Below are 18,978 nucleotides of genomic sequence, written 5' to 3' on the forward strand. Positions count from 1 at the left end.
TAAGATCCTGTGGCGGGTGTTGTGGGTAGCTGGCGAGTGTCAGCCGACCCTGCGCCCTAGCTACCCCGGTGCTTTTCTGACCGGAAGAGGCTTGTCTCTTTTATTTGTTTAATGGATAGATTTTTAAAATTTGATTTATTTTTTCTACTTTTTTTTTTTTAAGGGTCTCTATGTAGCTCTGGCTGTCCTTTAACCCGCTGTATACCCGCTGGCCCGGAACTCACGGAGATCTGCCTGCTTATGCCTTTGTGAGTGCTTGAGTATCTTTAATTTGAAAAAATACATTTGAACAGGCTCTCCTGGGGCCCAGATTAGAATACAATTTGCTAAGTAGTCAAAAATCACCTTGAACTTCTGATCTTCCTGCTGGGATTACAGGCATATGCTACCACAGCCTGCTTCTGTGATGCTGGGTATCAAACCTAGACTTCACACTTGCCAGGCAAGCACTCTACAAACTGAGCTACATCTCCAGCCCCCTCCCTGCCACGCTATGTTTTTTTCAACTGTGTTTCACTGTGTACGGCAGGTTGCTTTCCTTCCATCTGAGCTGCACAGAGGCACCATAATCACTCGGAAAAACAAAAACAGAACAAAAAAAAAGAAGTCAAGTCATACAAAGTCTTTTTTTTTTTTTTTTGAGATAGGGTTTCTCTGTATAGCCCTGGCTGTCCTGGGACTCACTTTGTAGACCAGGCTGACCATGGTGCACATGTCAGAAATCCGCCTGCCTCTGCCTCCCAAGTGCTGGGATTAAAGACATGCGCCACCACGTCTGGCTTCATACAAAGTTTGAAAACAAGAGATCCTGTAACCATTGTCTTCCCTGGAATTCCCAGCTCCACTGGAGCCGTTTCAACTCTTAGCTCTGGCCTCATCCTTGGCTTCCCTCTGGATTGCAGCAGAGTCAGCAAGTAGCCTACTCCGACATCACATAGCTATGGAAGTGTAGGGACAGAGGCAGTGTGCCTCCAGAACTCCTGAGCCTTTTTAGGCTTCAGAAGCACAGAAAATCTTGCCTTCTGTAGCTGGCTGTGTTTGTTTGTTTTTTAAATAGAAAGGAAAAAACCATTTTATTTATTTTTCTTTTTTGGTTGGTGACCCTATCCCTCCATTTTTTTTTCCTTTTCTTTCTTTTTTTCAAGACAGTTTCTCTGTGCAGTCCTAGCTGTCTTGGAACTCACCCTGTAGACCAGGCTGGCCTGGAACTCAGAGATATGCCTGGCATGATATTAAAGGCATGCGCCACCACTGCCCAGCTAAAGATTTTATTTATTTTATGTAAATGAGTACACTGTAGCTATCTTCAGACACACCAGAAGAGGGCATCGGGTCCCATTACAGATGGTTGTGAGCCACCATGTGGTTGCTGGGAATTGAACTCAGGACCTCTGGAAGAGCAGTCAGTGCTCTTAACCACTGAGCCGTCTCTCCAGCCTAGCTTACCACCTTTTATTACTAGCTCCAGGCAATCTGATGTCCTCTTTTGCCCTCCGTGGGTACCTGCACACATATACACGTGTGTGTGTGTGTGTGTGTGTGTGTGTGTGTGTGTGTGTGTGTATGTATGTATATATGTCAATTATTGTGTGTGTGCCTGTTTGTGTATGGACATGTGCACCATGGTGAGAAGGTGGCGGTCAAAGAACAACTTTTGGGAGTTGGTTCTCTCTTTCCACCATGGGATTTGGTGATAGCCTCAGGCTTGGGTGTCAAGTGCTTTTTATCCAATGAGCCAACATCTTCTTCAGTTCAACTTCTTGGAAGTTTAACTGACATTTTCCACTTCATGAGGGAATTTCCATTTGCTTCTCTTTTGAATCTGAGTTAGGGTTTAATGTAGCCTAGGCTGGCCTTGAATCACTATGAAGTTATGGTTATCCTGAACCTGAATTTTCTGTTTCTACCTTCCAAATACTGAGGAATGCTAAAAGTGGGAGATAGCTGGGCAGTGATGGCACATGCCTTTAATCCCAGCACAGTTCTAGGACAGCTAAGGCTACATAGAGAAACCGTCTCGAAAACAAACAAAAAAAAAAACCCCCAAAAATGAAAAAAATTAACAAAATATCACTCAAGGCAGAAGCAGACAGGAGAATTAGGTTTGAGGTCATAGGCCATGAGGCCAGCCAGGATTACAGAAGAACCTGTCTCCAAACTAAACCCAATGGAGCACTTTTTACTTCAGTAGGGTGGTTTCTGATGTTGTAAGTGGGAATCCTTTCATATTGGGTTAATGGCCTCAGAGAATACTCATGTTCACTGCTAAAATGAAGTGACATGAAGTGAGGCAGTCTGGTTCAGTTTACCAGTACATATCTCAAACAATGAACATGAAAGTAATGTTTACATCCACACCCAGTTCTCTCACTGATTATCTATGCCAGGAGACCCAGAATTTTATGAGTACAAGAATATAAATATGTACAATTCTCTTATAAAGAAATGTCTTGATTTTATTTTCCCTTATGAAATAAAGGTGCTGTGAAAACTTGAAAGGTGAATGGTAGTTAGTTTTCTAACATTAAATCACCTTGCTCTTTTAAAATCATCACATTCTATGAACAGTTGCCTGATGACATAGCAGAATACAAGAAGTAGTAATTAGTAGGTTCTAGATCAAGGAAGACCATTCTATAAAGGATAATTATTTAAGACATTTATACATACTGACTATTACCAGGAGAACAAACCTTAAACAGGCTTCTTGACAGTTATTAATACAAAAAGGACTGAAGGCCTCAGTTCCTACAAAAAGCACAATGTTGAATTTGTGGTATACTTAACAAAGCAAAATGAGAAGGCTCTAGGGAGAAGTTAAACTTTATTTAAACGAATCTGGCTTGCACTTTTAGCTGAGATTGTGGAGATGGAACAACAAGTGTTCAGCACATCCCTCCCTAGGCCTGCACAGAAAGTGTTTCAGCATGTCAAACTGGGTGATATTTATGCCATTCAAGTGAACACAAATATCTCAGCTTTTGTCTTTCAGATAGAATTTTAGAAAATATCTGGCAAGAAAATATTTGGAAAGTGCTTTCTTTTGATTTCTTTGGTATAATTTGGTCATTTTGATAGTAAGATATTACTTTCTGATAGTAAGTACTTTAACCATTTATCAACAGAAAGGCATATATAGAAAACTATAACTAAAGAATAAATTATGTTGCCAACCTTCTAGAAAACAGACTCTAGTATTTACCTGTGTTTCTGTGGCACAGATAGCTCTGCTGCTTATAAGAACGCTAATTTTATAAGTATGAAATGTTACATACAATATCCTATTGTTTCTGATTATTACAATAGCTGTTCATTTAAGAGGCAAGTTTTAGCTAGAAAAAGAATCATTTCAGCTGGGCGTTGGTGGCGCACGCCTTTAATCCCAGCATTCGGGAGGCAGAGGCAGGTGGATTTCTGAGTTCGAGGCCAGCCTGGTCTACAGAGTGAGTTCCAGGACAGCCAGGGCTACACAGAGAAACCCTGTCTCGAAAAACCAAAAAAAAAAAAAAAAAAAGAATCATTTCAAATTGCATAAAGTTACACCCTTTTTTTTGGTGCCTTCTGACTGAGCGATCATGAGCATTTCATGTCACACAGTGTTAAGAACTGCGATCATGAGCATTTCATGTCACACAGTGTTAAGAACTGGTTTGTGGAGACAATTAATTCTCCTGAAGCATCTTCTCAATCTCTTTATCCCAGTTCTCATCTCGCTTCTCAGACTCTGCTACCACTTCATATTCCTGAAGCTCCTGTTGTAGCTCCTTTTCCCAGTCAGTAGAATCTTCTATAGGAAACAAAGGGAGAGACAAAAAAGGTGCTCATTAAACTCCAATTCACTCAATTTGTAATACCTAACAAAGGCCTAGCCCGGGGCTGGAGAGAAGGCTCAGTGGTTATGAGTGCTGACTGCTCTTCTAGAGGTCCTGGGTCAAAGGCCTAGCTCTTTCTGTAGTAGTACCAGACATAGCTAGTCAAGGTCAGAGGATACTTTTCAGATTTTCAGGATTTGGTCTTTTCTTCCTACCTTGTGGGTTCTAGGAATCCAATTCAGACCATCAGGCTTGACAGTGAGCACACTTATCTGCTGAGCCATCTCTCTAGCCCTTGTCGTTGAGACAGGGTCTCACATATCCTAGGCTGGCCTCCAACTCACTATTGGCGGATAACCCTGAACTTCTAATCCTCCTGCTTCTACCATCACGTTCTCCTCCTATAGTTGCAGCTACTGTACCCAGCTTGATCACTTGATGCCTGATATAGAAACCAGCACCTTACACCCAGTATGTAGAAACTGCAAAGTCTTAGAAAAAGAAGAGTGAGAAAACAAAACACTGCTATTTACAAAGGAAAGGTTAGGCAGCATGGTGGGAAACCTGTAATCGCAGCTCACAGGAGGTCAAAGGCAGCAGACTACACAATGAAAATGAGACAAATCTGGGCTACATGACAACCTGTCTCAAACAACACAAAACCATGGCTGGGAATGTGAGTGAGGTGTAGCAAATCTGCAAAGTCATGGGTTCAATTCCCACCACTGTTTAAAAAGTAAAGCTAAATTTCATTTTTAGTTTTTTGTTTGTTTTTTGAAGACAGGATATTGCTATGTAGCTCTGGCTGGTCTGGAACTCACTATGTAACTCAAGATGGCTTCAAATTCATGTCAGTTTTTCTGCCTTGCCCTGGGATTAGAGGAGTATACACTACCACAGATAGTTTGTTGATTGGCTTTATTATTTTTCTGAGACAGGGTCTTTTTAAAAATATTTACTTATTTATTATAATGGTAAGTACATTGTAGCTGTCTTCAGACACCCCAGAAGAGGGCATCAGATCTCATTATGGATGGTTGTGAGCCACCATGTGGTTGCTGGGATTTGAACTCAGGACCTTTGGAAGAGCAGTCAATGCTCTTAACCACTGAGCTATCTCTCCAGCCCCTGAGACAGTGTCTTATGTGGCCAAGACTGGCCTCAAATTTCTGATCTTTTCGTCTCTAGCTCCACTGGTTTTAAAATGAGATTTTTATTCAACCAACTTTGGAATTGAAACTAAAAGAACAAAATTAACCTCTGTGTGTATGTGTTACCTTCTAGTGCAGTTGCTTCCTCTTGCTTCTTATCAAGCACAAGCTGTTCCATTTCCTTTCTTAAATCCTCCTGATTTAAGTTGCACGTATCGAAGGCATCACTAACAAACTCAGAAACTCCTGGGCTAGTAGAGATTTCCTCTTCATCCTGAAATGCAACCAAATAGCTCTTGGAATGGCTTCTAAAGTGACATCTATATATTAGAATTATGGTTAATAGTTGTCTCACAATTTAACACCTTCTCAGTTTTTGTTCTTCTCTGCTAGCTGTAAGACAATCCTAACTGCTCTTCAACCTTCTAACTGGCAGTTGCTTGGTAACAGAGTGAGTTACCACCTGAGGCTATTATTCTCCCTCACTGTTTAGATCACTCAAACCATCCTCTCTGATTTCTGATGAGCACATTTAGAATTATTTATGCTAGGAAATCACCTCAGCTCTCAGCCATTATTCAATCAAGTCCTGCGCTCCTCCTTATCTAAGCAGACAGAAGACCGACACCCTTAAGAAGATAGTTAACCCAGTAACTTTATTTTCAGACATCATCTACCATGTATAATGTAAAACTGGATTACCTCTTGACTTTTAAGCTGAGATTTGATTACGACAGGTGGTGTTTTGGGCCGTACTGCCTCTATGAAGTGAGAATAAAAGAGACAATAATTGCTTGACTTACTTCTAAATACATATTATAAGAACAGCTAAAGGTGGGGGAGGAGGGTCTGGGGGACTTTTGGGATAGCATTTGAATGTAAATGAAGAAAATACCTAATTAAAAATAAATAAATTATAAAAAAAGAACAGCTAAAATATCCACATATATTAAATCATTTTCGGAAATGAGCTTTTATGGTGCGTTTTTAGCTCTCCTGAAGATATGACAAGCACAGTCAGGCACAACTATATCAACCTCCTACTTTGATGAATGTCTATTTAGATACAGGATCTGATTATGTACCCTGACTACCCTAGAACTCAGAGAGATCCACATGCCTCTCTGTTTCTTGAGTGCTAGGATGAAATGTGTGCACCACCATGCCAGGCAGGAATGTCTTTAAAACTGCAACCACAGGGGCTGCAGAGATGGCTCAGTGGTTAGGAGCACTGATTGCTCTTTCAGAGGTCCTGAGTTCAAATCCCAGCAACCACATGGTGACTCACAGCCATTTGAAATGGGATCTGATGCCCTCTTCTAGTGTGTCTGAAGACAGCTACGGTGTACTTATATATAATAAATAAATAAATCTTTTTAAAAAACCTGCAAGCCGGGCGTGGTGGCACACACCTTTAATCCCAGCACTTGGGAGGCAGAGGCAGGCGGATTTCTGAGTTCGAGGCCAGCCTGGTCTACAAAGTGAGTTCCAGGACAGCCAAGGGCTACACAGAGAAACCCTGTCTCAAAAAATCAAAAAAACAAAACAAAATAAAACAAGAACAACAACAACAAAAAACAAAACTGCAACCACATTCAATGTCCCTTAATATGCAATTTCCATCATCTTTGGACTTCAGGGTTAGCAAAACTGATTCTCTTCTTCCCTTTAGGGTGCTAAGAATAAAGCTTTTTATCAAGCTTCCCTGTTATCAACTTGGTTAGATAGCACAAAGGAAAACAAAGTACCCATCGTAGCATTCTGCTCGTTAGCTTATAAAAATTTAACTGTTTCTGTGTATATGAACCTTTATGTGGTGTCCTCAGAGGGCAAAAGAGGGCGCTGAATCCCCTGTTGCTGGAGTTACAAGCAATTGTGAGCTGCCTAAGAATGTGGGTTTTGGGGACTGAACTTGGGTCCTTTGTAAAGAGCAACATTCACTCTTAACTGTTCCTTATCATATTATCCATGTGTAAACAGTCTTTTTTTTCCTTCAAGACAGGGTTTCTCTGTATAGTCCTGGCTGTCCTGGAGCTCACTCTGTAGACCAGCCTGGCCTCAAACTCAGAAATCTGCCTGCTTCTGCCTCCCAAGTGCTGGGATTAAAGGCATGCGCCACCACACCCGGCCAACAGTCTTTACTGAATGTTTTGGCAGTGCTTGGAATTGAATATATTATCTGCACATATGCTAGTTAAGTGCTCTGTCACTGAGCTATATTCCCAGTCCAGAATTTCCCAATATCATTAATTTGAGAAAGCAAGGAATGGTAGCTCATGTCTATAATCTTAGTATTTCAGGGGCAGAGCTAGAAGGATGGATTAGGAGTTCAAGACTAGCTGCACTTCACAGTGAAGCCCTGTCTCAAAAAGCTATTCTCTAAAACCAAAAACCAACCATAATTTAAAGATATAATAAAGAATGAATGTTCTCTGGGCTTCATGATACATCTTGACCTTGAGTGTAGTTTCAGAGATTTTGCTAGTAGTCTGTACAACTTATGACATTCTGTATCTTATGACGTACCTAAAATTTCACAAACTAAATTGTCCCCTTGTCAGATGGTTCTAGTTGTAATTAGAACATACCTATACATATAGCAGGCATTCATGAAAAATGAAAAAGTATGAAAGGCTGGGGATATATAGCTCAGTAAAGTTCTTGCCTAGTATTTGTAAGGCTCTGGGACCCAGTCTCAGTGCCACAAAATAAAAATACAATATATATTTTAATATTTATTTATTTATTTGAGACCGGGTCTTACTATACATCCCAGGCTGGCCTGGAACTCACATGGATCTGACTGCCTCTGCCTCTGGGGTGCTGTGATTGATGGTGTGTGCCACCACACCCAGCTTTATTTTTATTTGTATGTCTGAGTATCCATGGATGTCAGAAGAGGGTGTCAGATTCCCTGCAAGTGGAAGTATAAGGAACTGTAAAGCATTCATGTGGGTGTTGGGAATTGAACTTGGGTCCTCTGGAAGTGTTCTTAACTGAGTCATCTCTATTGTTAATTAGTATCATCAAATAGTTTTATATATAAAACTTGTTCCCTAGAGCAGGGTTATATCACAGGAGGAAGTACCAGGTGTTAAGAGCTTAGCTCAGAGCTGGGTACTTATAATTTAACTGGAATAAGAACTACTGGACTCGGGGCTGGTGAGATGGCTCAGTAGGTAAGAGCACCCGACTGCTCTTCTGAAGGTCCAAAGTTCAAATCCCAGCAACCACATGGTGGCTCACAACCACCCGTAATGAGATCTGATGCCCCCTTCTGGTACATCTGAAGACAGCTACAGTGTACTTACATATAATAAATAAATACATCTTTAAAAAAAAAAAAAAAAGAACTACTGGACTCTACAAGTCCCAAGGAAATCATGATGAATAGAAGTCTGAGAAACATCTGGACATGGTAGCACATGCCTGTAACCCTAACACTTGAGATGTGAAGGCAGGAGGATCAGGAGCTCAAAGCCAGTCTGGACTGCATGGGACCCCCAAAACTAAACAGCCCAAAGGGTATGAAAAGAGACGTAGAAAAGATGATTGTCATTCAAGAGTGCAACTACTACTACTACTACTACTACTACTACTAAAAACCAACAACCAAAACCAACAACCAAAAATCCCAAGAGCCGACAATGAGATAATAAGAAAAAGAACATTTGGGGAAGACACATGTAAGCTGGGTCAGAAAGGGCACCAAAGAAGAAAATTTCCTTTGGAAAGATAATTTTTCTGTACAGATGTCAACATTTTTGATACATACAAGATGACAAGCTCATTAGCATATCTAAGTGAGGAATATTCTTTTCTTCCAGCATGATTTCTTCTCCCCAGAATGTACCTGTCAGAGGCAAGTTATCATCTCTGTTGCTGCTTTTTTCCTCCTTTCCAGAGGCTTGCTGCTGAGCGGCCAGTGCAGTGAGTTGGGCCGACTGCTTAATCAGGGAGATTCGGTAGAAGTAGTTCCTCCAGAATACGTCTTCCTTCACACTGTTCACAGACAGTGACACATGGAAGGGTGAGAGGGCAAGGGCACACAGGTTAGTATGGCAGAGACTAGAAGAGATCATCTATTGATTTCATAGACAGTGACACATGGAAGGGTGAGAGGGCAAGGGCACACACATTAGTATGGCAGAGACTAGAAGAGATCATCTATTGATTTGGCTCCAGGGGTGATACTTAGGGTTCCACATGTATGCCAGGCAAGCTGGCATTTGCCTACCAAGCCAAAGGTGCACTCCTTGAGTGCTTTCCAGATCTTGTGAGGGTCAAAGGAAATGATCATTTACAAGTGAAAGCTAAATAATAGGATAACCCAAACCATATTTTCCACAGCAGCAAAGGATAGGTTATATAATGCTTATGGAATTTCAGTACTTCTTGTTGCTTTTGTTTCTTATTTTATTCTATGTGTATGGATGTTGTGCCTGCACGCATTCCTGTGCACCACATGTATGCAAGGCCTATGAGGCCAAAATGAGGCACTGGATTCCTTGGAAGTAGAACTGCAGATTGCTGTGAGCCACCATGTGGGTGTTGGGAACTGAACCTGGGTCCTCTAGGAGAGCAGCTAGTGCTCTTGCCTGCTGAGCCATCTTTCCAGTCCTTTTTAAAAATTATATTTACTTACTTTATGTGTATGTGCATGCATGCAAAGCACTGCTCTCAGGAGCCTGCTTTCTTCTTTTGCCAGGTGTGGCATGAACTCATGTGATAATCAAGTGCCTTTACCTGCTGAGCTATCTTGGTGGCCACACACACACACACACACACACACACACAAATGGTCCTTGGCAGAAGAAAATAAAGCATTCCTGTATGGCAGTATGACTAATCAGGGGGACTGGAAGCAGAGTCAGGACAATATGAGTCCTTTGCTATTTTCTGAAGGAGTATCTGCTTTTAGGCAGTGGGAAGAAACTATTGTGGGTGTCATTTTTTTGTTCTCTACTTGTCATGGGTTTGTTGTGTATACATGTCTGAATGTGTGAACACATGTGTACATGTGTAGGTGGAGGCTCAATGTTGAATACTGGGAACAATCCTCAACTGCCCTTCCACTTTGTTATGTACTGAGGTAGCATCTCACAATCAAACCCTGAGCTCATTGATACAGCCAGTATAGATATTGCTAGTCTGGTTGCTCAGCAGGCCCTAGCATCCCCTTCATACTCTTTCTAAGGATCCTTTCCAGTATCCCTTTTCATACTCATCACGCCCACATGAAATCTACATGGGTTCTAAGCATTTGACATCTAGTCCTCATGCTTGCAGGTAAGTTATTTACATTGGTGAGCCATCTCCCTAGCCCTTGCTTGTTTTTAAAGACCGAGTCCCATTTATCACAAACTGACTTCAAGATCACTATCCTCCTGCCTCACCCAAGTGCTGGGATTACTGGTGTTTGCATACATGTGGTGTACCATTCATGGCTTGATGTTATTCCTCAGAAAATACATCAGCTGGCAGCTTGCTAAAATAACTAGTAACTAGTAGAAACAGAATGAGAGATGGTTATAAAGTCTTTGGGTATGGAGCAAATCTGGGGAAAGAACCCAGGGCTTTGTGCAAACTAGGCAAGCACTCTACTATCAAATTATACTTATGACCATCTGGGAGATGGTTGGTAAAGATTGAAGTTCTATCTATTCAACTTGAGAACTCACAGCGGTCTTCAAACTTGGTTGCATATTGGACTTGCCTGGCATGAGGCATTGGTGCCCAAGTGGGGTATGGTGAGTACACACAATAGGTGGCCTAGAAGGACAATAAGAACCAGGCAGAAAGAGAGTGGAGGAGGGAGAGGAGTCAGAAGCAAGAACTTAGTTACATGGAAGAAATTGAAAAATAAAAACATTAAAGGTCACAGAACTAGGCTTTATCTGCCAGAGCAGGGAGTTACAAACATGGCAGAAGAACATGAGAGTGATCCGTACTGGAAAGGTATCACAATGCTGCTCAGTTCTTGCTTTCTACATGTCTTTTCCTGAAACCCATCATTACGTTTAAGGAATATATGCTAATAAGGAAGAATAACTCTTATTTTCCACTAAGAGGTACCAGCACTTTCTGCAGAAATGGTGGGTCATAGGGTTAGAGAAAGGTGACAATCACATGAGCTTGGAGCTTGGTATGGTGGCACATGCTTTCAATCCCCGGAAGCGGAGGCAAGCAGATTTCTAAATTTGGGGTTAGCCTAATCTACATAGTAAGTTTTGGGCCAGCCAGGGATACATAGTATGACCCTGTCTCAAACAGAGCAATCACCAAAGGCTAAAGATGTGTTTCACTGAGTCCCCACACATCAAAGTCATGATGTGAGCTTCAAAATAACAAATAACAACCTACTGCATCAACTGCATGAGCTTATATGGATATAAATACAAGAATATATGGAAATGTGATTAGCAGAATAAAATTTCAAAGTCCCTGAGGGGCCCATAATATAGTTCAGTGGGTAAACACGCTTGCTGATAACGACCTGAGTTTGCTCCCTGAGCTTCATATGGTGGAAGGAGAAGTGACTCACACAAGTTGTCCCTCTCACTCCCCAGATATTAGGTTTTTATTAAGTCTTTAGTGCTGAGATATAGCTCAATTGGTAGAATCCTTGCCTAATATGTATAAAGTCCTACCTGGATTTGATCCCTAGACATGGTGGGGCACATGGCTATAAAAACACAGCATTCAGGAGGATCAGAAGTCCAAGGTTATCCTTGAATACACAGCCAGTTCCAGGCAGGATACATGAGACATCGTTTCAACACACACACACACACACACACACACACACACCATCAAGGTCTCTACTCACAAAATACTAATTATCTTTTCTTTCTTCCCTCTCTCTCCATCTCCCTTTGAGATAAGGTCTTACTCTATAGCTCACCTTTATCTATTATCAGCCCAGGCTGGCTATGAAGTCTTCTCCCGTCTCAGTCTCTTAAGTGCTAGAATGAAATGTATTTACCACTAACCCCAGCCTTTTAAACTTATCAAGTGCTTACAATACTTGCAGAGAGCAGAAGAAGGCATCAGATCCTTTGGAGCTGGAGCTGCAGGTGGTTGTGAGCCATACAACATTGTTAGAAAGCATCTTTGCAGCCTTTGCTTGTTTATTAAAACAGAGTTTTGATGTGTATCCAAAGCTGGCTTTGAACTCACTATGTAGCCCTCAGTAATCTCCCTCCCTAGTACTAGGATCAGATGTGCACAACTATGCCAATCTCTAATTATTATTATTATTATTATCATAGTCATTTGAAACATGGTCTCAAAATATAGCCCAGGCTAGTCTTGAATTTGCTATTTGGACCTTACCATAATGCCTGCCACTAATTACCTTCAAAGAGGAGAACTGTACTTTTATAGTTAAAAAGCCTGCCAGACACCATTGTTTTCTCCAACTATAATCTCTAGGTTGGAAGACAAACCTAACCCAAATCAGAAAGCGCACACACCTGGAGACAGAGAAAAGCCTGTAGACTACTTGCTTACCCTGGCACACACAAAACTCTGGTTTCTAACCCCAGCATCATATAAACTGGGTATAATGCCCTAAATCTATAATGCTAGAACTCCAGGGTGGAGGCAGGAGAATGACAATTTCAAGGTTCTCCTCCATTATATATAGCATTTCAGAACAACAACACTGGGTATGTGAGAGCTTACTGCCAACCAACCACAGAAAACCCAAACCACCACAACCACGAAACCTCAAAGGTACAAGAAGAGAGAAAAAAAAGCAAGAGACACCCTCAACATAGAAGCAAAAACAGGCCATTATAAACAAATATAGGACTTCTAGACTTTTCTTCTCTAGGTGTCACACCGATCATCTGGGATACTCTTTCTGAAGAAAAACAGTCACTTCATTTAGAAAATGAAGAATTGGGCCTATATTTCAAAATGCACATGAGTATGTTAGCACTTCCCTGCGGTAGTCTGAACCCAACCAGTGCACTGTGGCTGCATCACAGACACACCCTGAGGTCCTCTGATAGCAGGAGAGAAACCACCTGTTTTCCAGCCAAAGGCTGAGTGTTTCTCACAGGGTCTATCCACAGGCTCCTAATGCCTCAGCAGTAGGATCTGCCACAAAAGCAGAAAAAGCAGTTTGGGAGCTACAGCTGTGCCCAATAGGGTTATCAGAGGACCTTTTAGAACTTTACAATGTCATCTGGAGTGATTCTTTCTCAGAGGGCGATGCAGAAGGTTTCTGCAACATGCCTGCCTCTCTTCCATCAGGAGGGAGGGAGGGAATCTGGCAAAGAAAACAGCCCAAATGTTTTGTTCATCAAAACAGCAAACAGAGGCCATGAGTCACTACAGAGACATTGATATAACACAAGGTTAGCTCATGTGGGATGATTTCACAGAGCTCAGAATTAAAAGTGGCCTTGAAGATACATAGGCAGCCCACTTCTTCACAACTTCAATATTTCTTTAGCCTGCAACACAAGCTTTGTCTGGAACTTACTATGAGGCCCCAACTGGCCTCAAACTGATAGCAGTCTTCTTGTCTCAGGCTCCTAAACACTCAGCTGCAACTCCCCTTTTACCTGGCTCTCACATTATGGCTTAAGACCTTGGGAAAGGTAAACAGGGCCAATTTTAGTTCTCCCAAGTCTCATAGTTTTCTTTCACCATGCAACCCCAAGGGCTTAACTCAGGTCCTTAATCTTGGCAGCAAGTGCCTTAACCCACTGAATCATCGCACCAGCTCAAGGTAGATTTTTTAAAAAAATATTTTATGTGTATGGGTATTTTGCTTACATGTATGTAGTATGTGCAGCACATGTATGCCTGTGCCCACAGAGGCCAGAAAAGAGCATCGGATCCCCTGGAAATTAGAGTAACAGAGGGTTGTGGGTCACTATGTAAGGCACTAGGAAACAAACCTGGGTCCCCTGGAAGAGCAATCAGTGCTCTTATCCACTGAGTCATCTCTCCAGTCTTTCTTTCTTTCTTTTTTTTTTTTTTTCAAGACATGGTTTCTCTGTTTAGCCCTGGCTGTCCTGGAACTCACTTTGTAGACCAGGCTGGCCTCGAACTCAGAAATCCACCTGCCTCTGCCTCCCAAGTGCTGGGATTAAAGGCATGCACCACCAGTCTCTCCAGTCTTTCAAGGTAGACTTTTTTTATATAGGGTTTCCTCAATGAAAACACACACACACACACACACTGACACACACACTTTTACACTTTCTCTCCCAGGCTGGCCTTCAACTCTATCCTAAGCCTCCTGAATACTGGGATCAGTGTGCACTACCATGCCCAGTTAGAAGTTAGAATTGGTACCATCTGTCAGGGCAGAATATGTGTCTTATTCATCCCTGCATTGTTTGAAACAATATATAAAAAAGTCAATTCTTAGGGTTTTGTAAGCATGTGCAGCAGAGGAGTAGATAGTACATTTCTTTCTTTCTTTCTTCCTTCCTTCCTTTCTTTCTTTTTTTTTCCAAGACAGGGTTTCTCTGTGTAGCCTTAGCTGTCCTAGAACTCACTCTGTAGACCAGGCTGGCCTTGAACTCAGAAATCTGCCTGCCTGTGCCTGGCAGCACATTTCTTTATATCCTTAATTATAAATAGCTATGTTAGCCATAGTCTAAAGGCTGGTTGTCATGACTCATGTCTCCAATCTCAGCAGCTAGCACATGGAAGGCAGAAGCAGGAAGATCCCTAAAAAATTAAGGCTACTAGACTGGTCAATAAATAACACAGTGAGTCTCAGGCAAGCCAGGGCAACTTGCTAAGAGACTATCTCTAGTGGTTATGTGCCTGTAAACCAAGCTCTTGGGAGGTGAAGGTAGGATGATCAGAACTTCATGGTCATCTTCAACTACATACAGCATTTGAGGCCAATCTAACTCAACAAAATTTGCCAAATGACAATAAAAATTAATTTACCACCAGTATACTGATAGTTATAGAGAGAAGAGTTTCACTATAGAGGAAAACACAAAGAAAAGGTTCTATATCACTGGCTTCCTGAGGCTAGAATAACTTTGCTAAGGAAGTATTCTCATAAAGACAACACACCTGAGCTGCCATAGGGTCCTATGTGGTCAGCTAAACATTGAATAATGAACATGAGCTAATGTATGATCCCTCTGAAAACAACCCAGAAATCACAGAAGAGGAACTGCACAGATAAATCCTACAGAGATGGGAATAGGAGAAGGCAGGACTGAGGAAGTTGAAAAGTCAACATGCAAACAAAAATGTATTCTATGGAGTTGTGCTACCCATGGGATGAGTGACCTGCAAGAAGCAGGTTTGCTTACCGGGCAGGATTTGGACAGGCCCTGGAACAGAGGCCACAAGTGCTCATGAGGAGTGAGGAGAAGGCTCTATTCTCTCCTACCTTTTGCCTTTCCTATGAGATCAGCCTAACAGTTTCCTATGTGGGACACAGGCTCACCTGGTGCAGTTGAGGCTGGGGCTGTGATGCCATACTGAAGCTGTGGGGCACAGCCTACACACGAATTGGTGGCAGGCCAGGCCAGGCCCTTGTGATGTTGCCTGCAGCTGGCAAGGAGGTTGAAGAATCCTCTAGCGGGAAGCTACCTACTCACAGATAGTTAAGTCTCTCCAGCTGTAAAAGGCCATCTCAACATAAGGTGATCAAGTATCCTCATTACAGTGCCATTACTGCAGAAGGCAAGGGAATGGAGCCCATAACCCAGAAGGCAGAGCTCCAACCAGTTTCTGAGGAAAGTTTACAGAAAGAAGATATTTGAGAGAACTATAAATTGTACCCTTGGGGAATGGTAAAATTTTGCAACCATGAAATAAGGATTAAGGACACTCTAGAAGAGGGACACTCACAAAATAAAGAATACCAGATTTAGTTGTTTTTTATTTTATTTTTTTCTAGATAGGGTCTCACTGTATAGCCCAGGCTGTCCTCAAACTCATGATTCTCCTGTCTCAACTTCCTAAATACTGGGATGACAAGTGCGAGTCACCATGGCCTGTCTTTGGCTTTGTTTAGAAATAGGCTCTCCCACTTATGACCTAGGCTGCCTCTTACAACCCTCCTGCCTCTGCCTCCCAAGTACTAGAATTATAGTCTTGAGCCAAGCTCTGTTTTGAAAGCTGGCTTCAAAAATATAAACAAAATAATAGCAATGACAATCATCATCATCTTCTTTCTCTTCCCCCTAACTAAGCTTGAGAGCTCAGGCCTGTAAACCCACTCCTGTAGGAGCCTGAGCAGGAGGACTGAAAATTCAAGGCCTGCTGAGGATACATAGTGACTTCAAGGCCCAGCTAGGCAATCTAGTAAGACTCTGTCAAAAAGTCAAAAAGAGGTCCAGGGTTATATTTCAGTGCTAAAACAATTGCTTGGCATGAGCCAGGTCTTAAATTCAATTTCCAGTACTGCAAACACAACAAAAACCCTCCAGGAAAGTCAGAGGGAAACAAAGCCCCAGGGACACGGCAGTAGAGAAGACTGCCCTCTGCTGGCAGACCAGTGACAAAGCATCACAGAATATTGCTTGCTTTGGAGCTTAAAGGGCACCTGGGATTTTATGAATTGGGATGGGCCTTTCTTTGGTTTAAAAACAAAACAAAACAAAACAAAAAACCAAGAAAGCACAGCTGTTGCAGAGCATGAATACAAGCCATGGGAGTTCAGGGAAAAGGCAAGCCTTTACAAACCCGATTTTATTTGGGTCTATTTGTTGTTTCTGACGGAAACATGTTCTACTGTTTAACTGGGCAAAAGAGCACATCTCCTCATCCGACTTTCCTGCCAAGGCTGCCCTCTCCTTCCATTCTGGGCACACAGTCAAGCTCACAAGGCCTCTGAAGGGCTGCAGGGCCTGTTTGGATGAACAGATAGTGTAGGGAGGGTTCTGGCCTTCATTTAGTGACTCTTCCCTAACATTATGCATATAACTAGAGCCCTTAGGAAAGTGAAATCACTATACTACTGTGAAATAGAAATTACCACTGCAGGAGTGAGCAGTGTTTCTTTGGAAAACATGGTGCTTACAGTTTAGGAACGAGGGCAAATCTCATCTTGCTTAGTAGCTCATCCTCTTGGAGCATGACCAGGGCAACAGGGTACATCTGATCAAAGTCAAAGTTAAATTGTACACCCGCTGGTGGGTCTCGGAGGAAATTCCTCTTGTCCTGTGATGAGAAATGGAGGCAAAAACGATTAAAGGAGGTGTCATAAAATGCAATTAATGAGTCACAAAGTATCATGGATCGATATACTGAATTTTAACAGTCTTCAGTCACAAAGTCTACTGAGCTGTCACTGACTGGCCCACTTAAATGAGATAGGAGAACGATCCATCCTTTCATGTTTTTTTTTCTAACGTTCACCTGGACAGAGGCTCCCAGGAAGCCAGACAGTTCACTCAGTTGATTCAAATAACATAGTTAAAAATCATATAAACATGTAATAATCATATAAACACCTTTAGGTTTAGAAACATTCTAACTCAAGGCCAAAGCACAGTGGAACAGGCCTGTAGTCCCACCACTTGGGCAGTAGAGGCCAGGGGGATTAGGACTTCAAAGTCAGCATCGTCTGTACAGAGGTTTGGAAGTCAGCCTGGGTTACATGAGACTGTCTCAAAAAGACAAAATTGAGGCTGGTAAGATCGATCACTCAGTGGGTAAAGGTGTTTGTCACCATGCCTGATGATCTGAGTTTAATCCCTAGGGTCTTTGGAATGAAAGGGAGGATATGGGCTGAAGTGATGGCTCAATGGTTAAGGAGCACTGGCTGCTCTTCTGGAGGACCCAGGTTCCACTAAAATCACCCCCATGGCAATTCACAGTGTCTGTAACTCCAGTTCTAGGTGATCCAACACCTTCTTCCAGCTTCCTCAGGCATTGCGTCCAAGTGATGCATGGACAGACATGCGAGCAAAACATCCCTACACATAAAATAAAAATTAAAAATCAGGGCTGGGCAGTGGTGGCACATGCCTTTAATCCCATTGCTTAGGAGGCAGAGGAAGGCGGATTTCTGAGTTCGAGGCCAGCCTGGTCTACAGAGTGAGTTCCAGGACAGCCAGGGCTACACAGAGAAACGCTGTCTTGAACCCCCCCCCCAAAAAAAAAAATAAATACCAGAAACAAAGCAACAAAAAGAGAAAGCCATCACCAGCACCATGAACCCCTGCAAAACATTCAAGAAAAGCACGGAATCGAAAGATCTGGGTATAGTATTGATGTCTGTAATCTCTGTACCTGGAAGGAGGATTAGAAATTTAGAGCCAGCAGCCTCTACTATAGAATGAGTCCAAGGCCAGCCTCAACAAAGTAAAACAACACAATACAACACAGAATCCTACTAGTTACAGATAATTTATGGTTCAATGTAACACTCCCTTGCGTCCCTATGTCTAATATATGTGGTGTCTCTGCTAGTGATGACTAATCTTGGTTGTCAACATGGCTACACATCTGGAATCAACTAACACCCAAGCTGACAGGCACTCCAGTGAGCAATTTTATGAATCAGACTATTTGAAGCAAAAAGACCCACCCTAAAACTGGCAGCCCACATATAAAGACACAAGAAAAACCTTGCTTTTTGCCTGTTTGTCCTTATTCTCTATGGCAAATTCATCTATTCTGTTGCTGCAACTGGTATTAAATAAAACTTCTTTAGGATTCCCATGTAGACTGAGACTAGCAGCTATCCAGGAATCTTCTGCGACTGTAGCACCAGACAGGGATTGCAGAGACATCCAGCCTTGTGGAGTAAACAACTACTAGGTTTTCAGCTTTACACTGAGACAGTTGTTGAGCTATCTGAACCAGGCTAATACATCTACTTTTAATATGCATATTTACTCTGTCAGTTTTTTAAAAAGGTTTATTTATTTATTTATTTTTTTAAAGATTTATTTATTGATTATATGTAAATAAACTGTAGCTGTCTTCAGACACTCCAGAAGAGGGCGCCAGATCTCGTTACGGATGGTTGTGAGCCACCATGTGGTTGCTGGGATTTGAACTCTGGACCT

The 18,978-nt window shown here is 42.1% G+C and overlaps 1 protein-coding gene across 1 annotated transcript in view; it reads right to left on the minus strand.

Moving 5' to 3' along the window:
- Positions 1-3,483: 3,483 nt before the first annotated feature.
- Positions 3,484-18,978, minus strand: part of Syap1 (synapse associated protein 1) — a 31,301-nt gene continuing 15,806 nt past the window's right edge. Inside the window, exons 5-9 of the mRNA XM_021153526.2 lie at positions 16,983-17,122; positions 8,817-8,965; positions 5,666-5,724; positions 5,090-5,237; positions 3,484-3,787 (exon numbers count right to left, since the gene is read on the minus strand). Coding sequence (XP_021009185.1) covers positions 3,663-3,787; positions 5,090-5,237; positions 5,666-5,724; positions 8,817-8,965; positions 16,983-17,122 — 621 coding nt within the window. The 3' untranslated portion in view covers positions 3,484-3,662. The remainder of the gene's footprint in view (positions 3,788-5,089; positions 5,238-5,665; positions 5,725-8,816; positions 8,966-16,982; positions 17,123-18,978) is intronic.

This window comes from Mus caroli, chromosome X (assembly GCF_900094665.2).
Source record: "Mus caroli chromosome X, CAROLI_EIJ_v1.1, whole genome shotgun sequence".
NCBI lineage: Eukaryota > Metazoa > Chordata > Mammalia > Rodentia > Muridae > Mus > Mus caroli.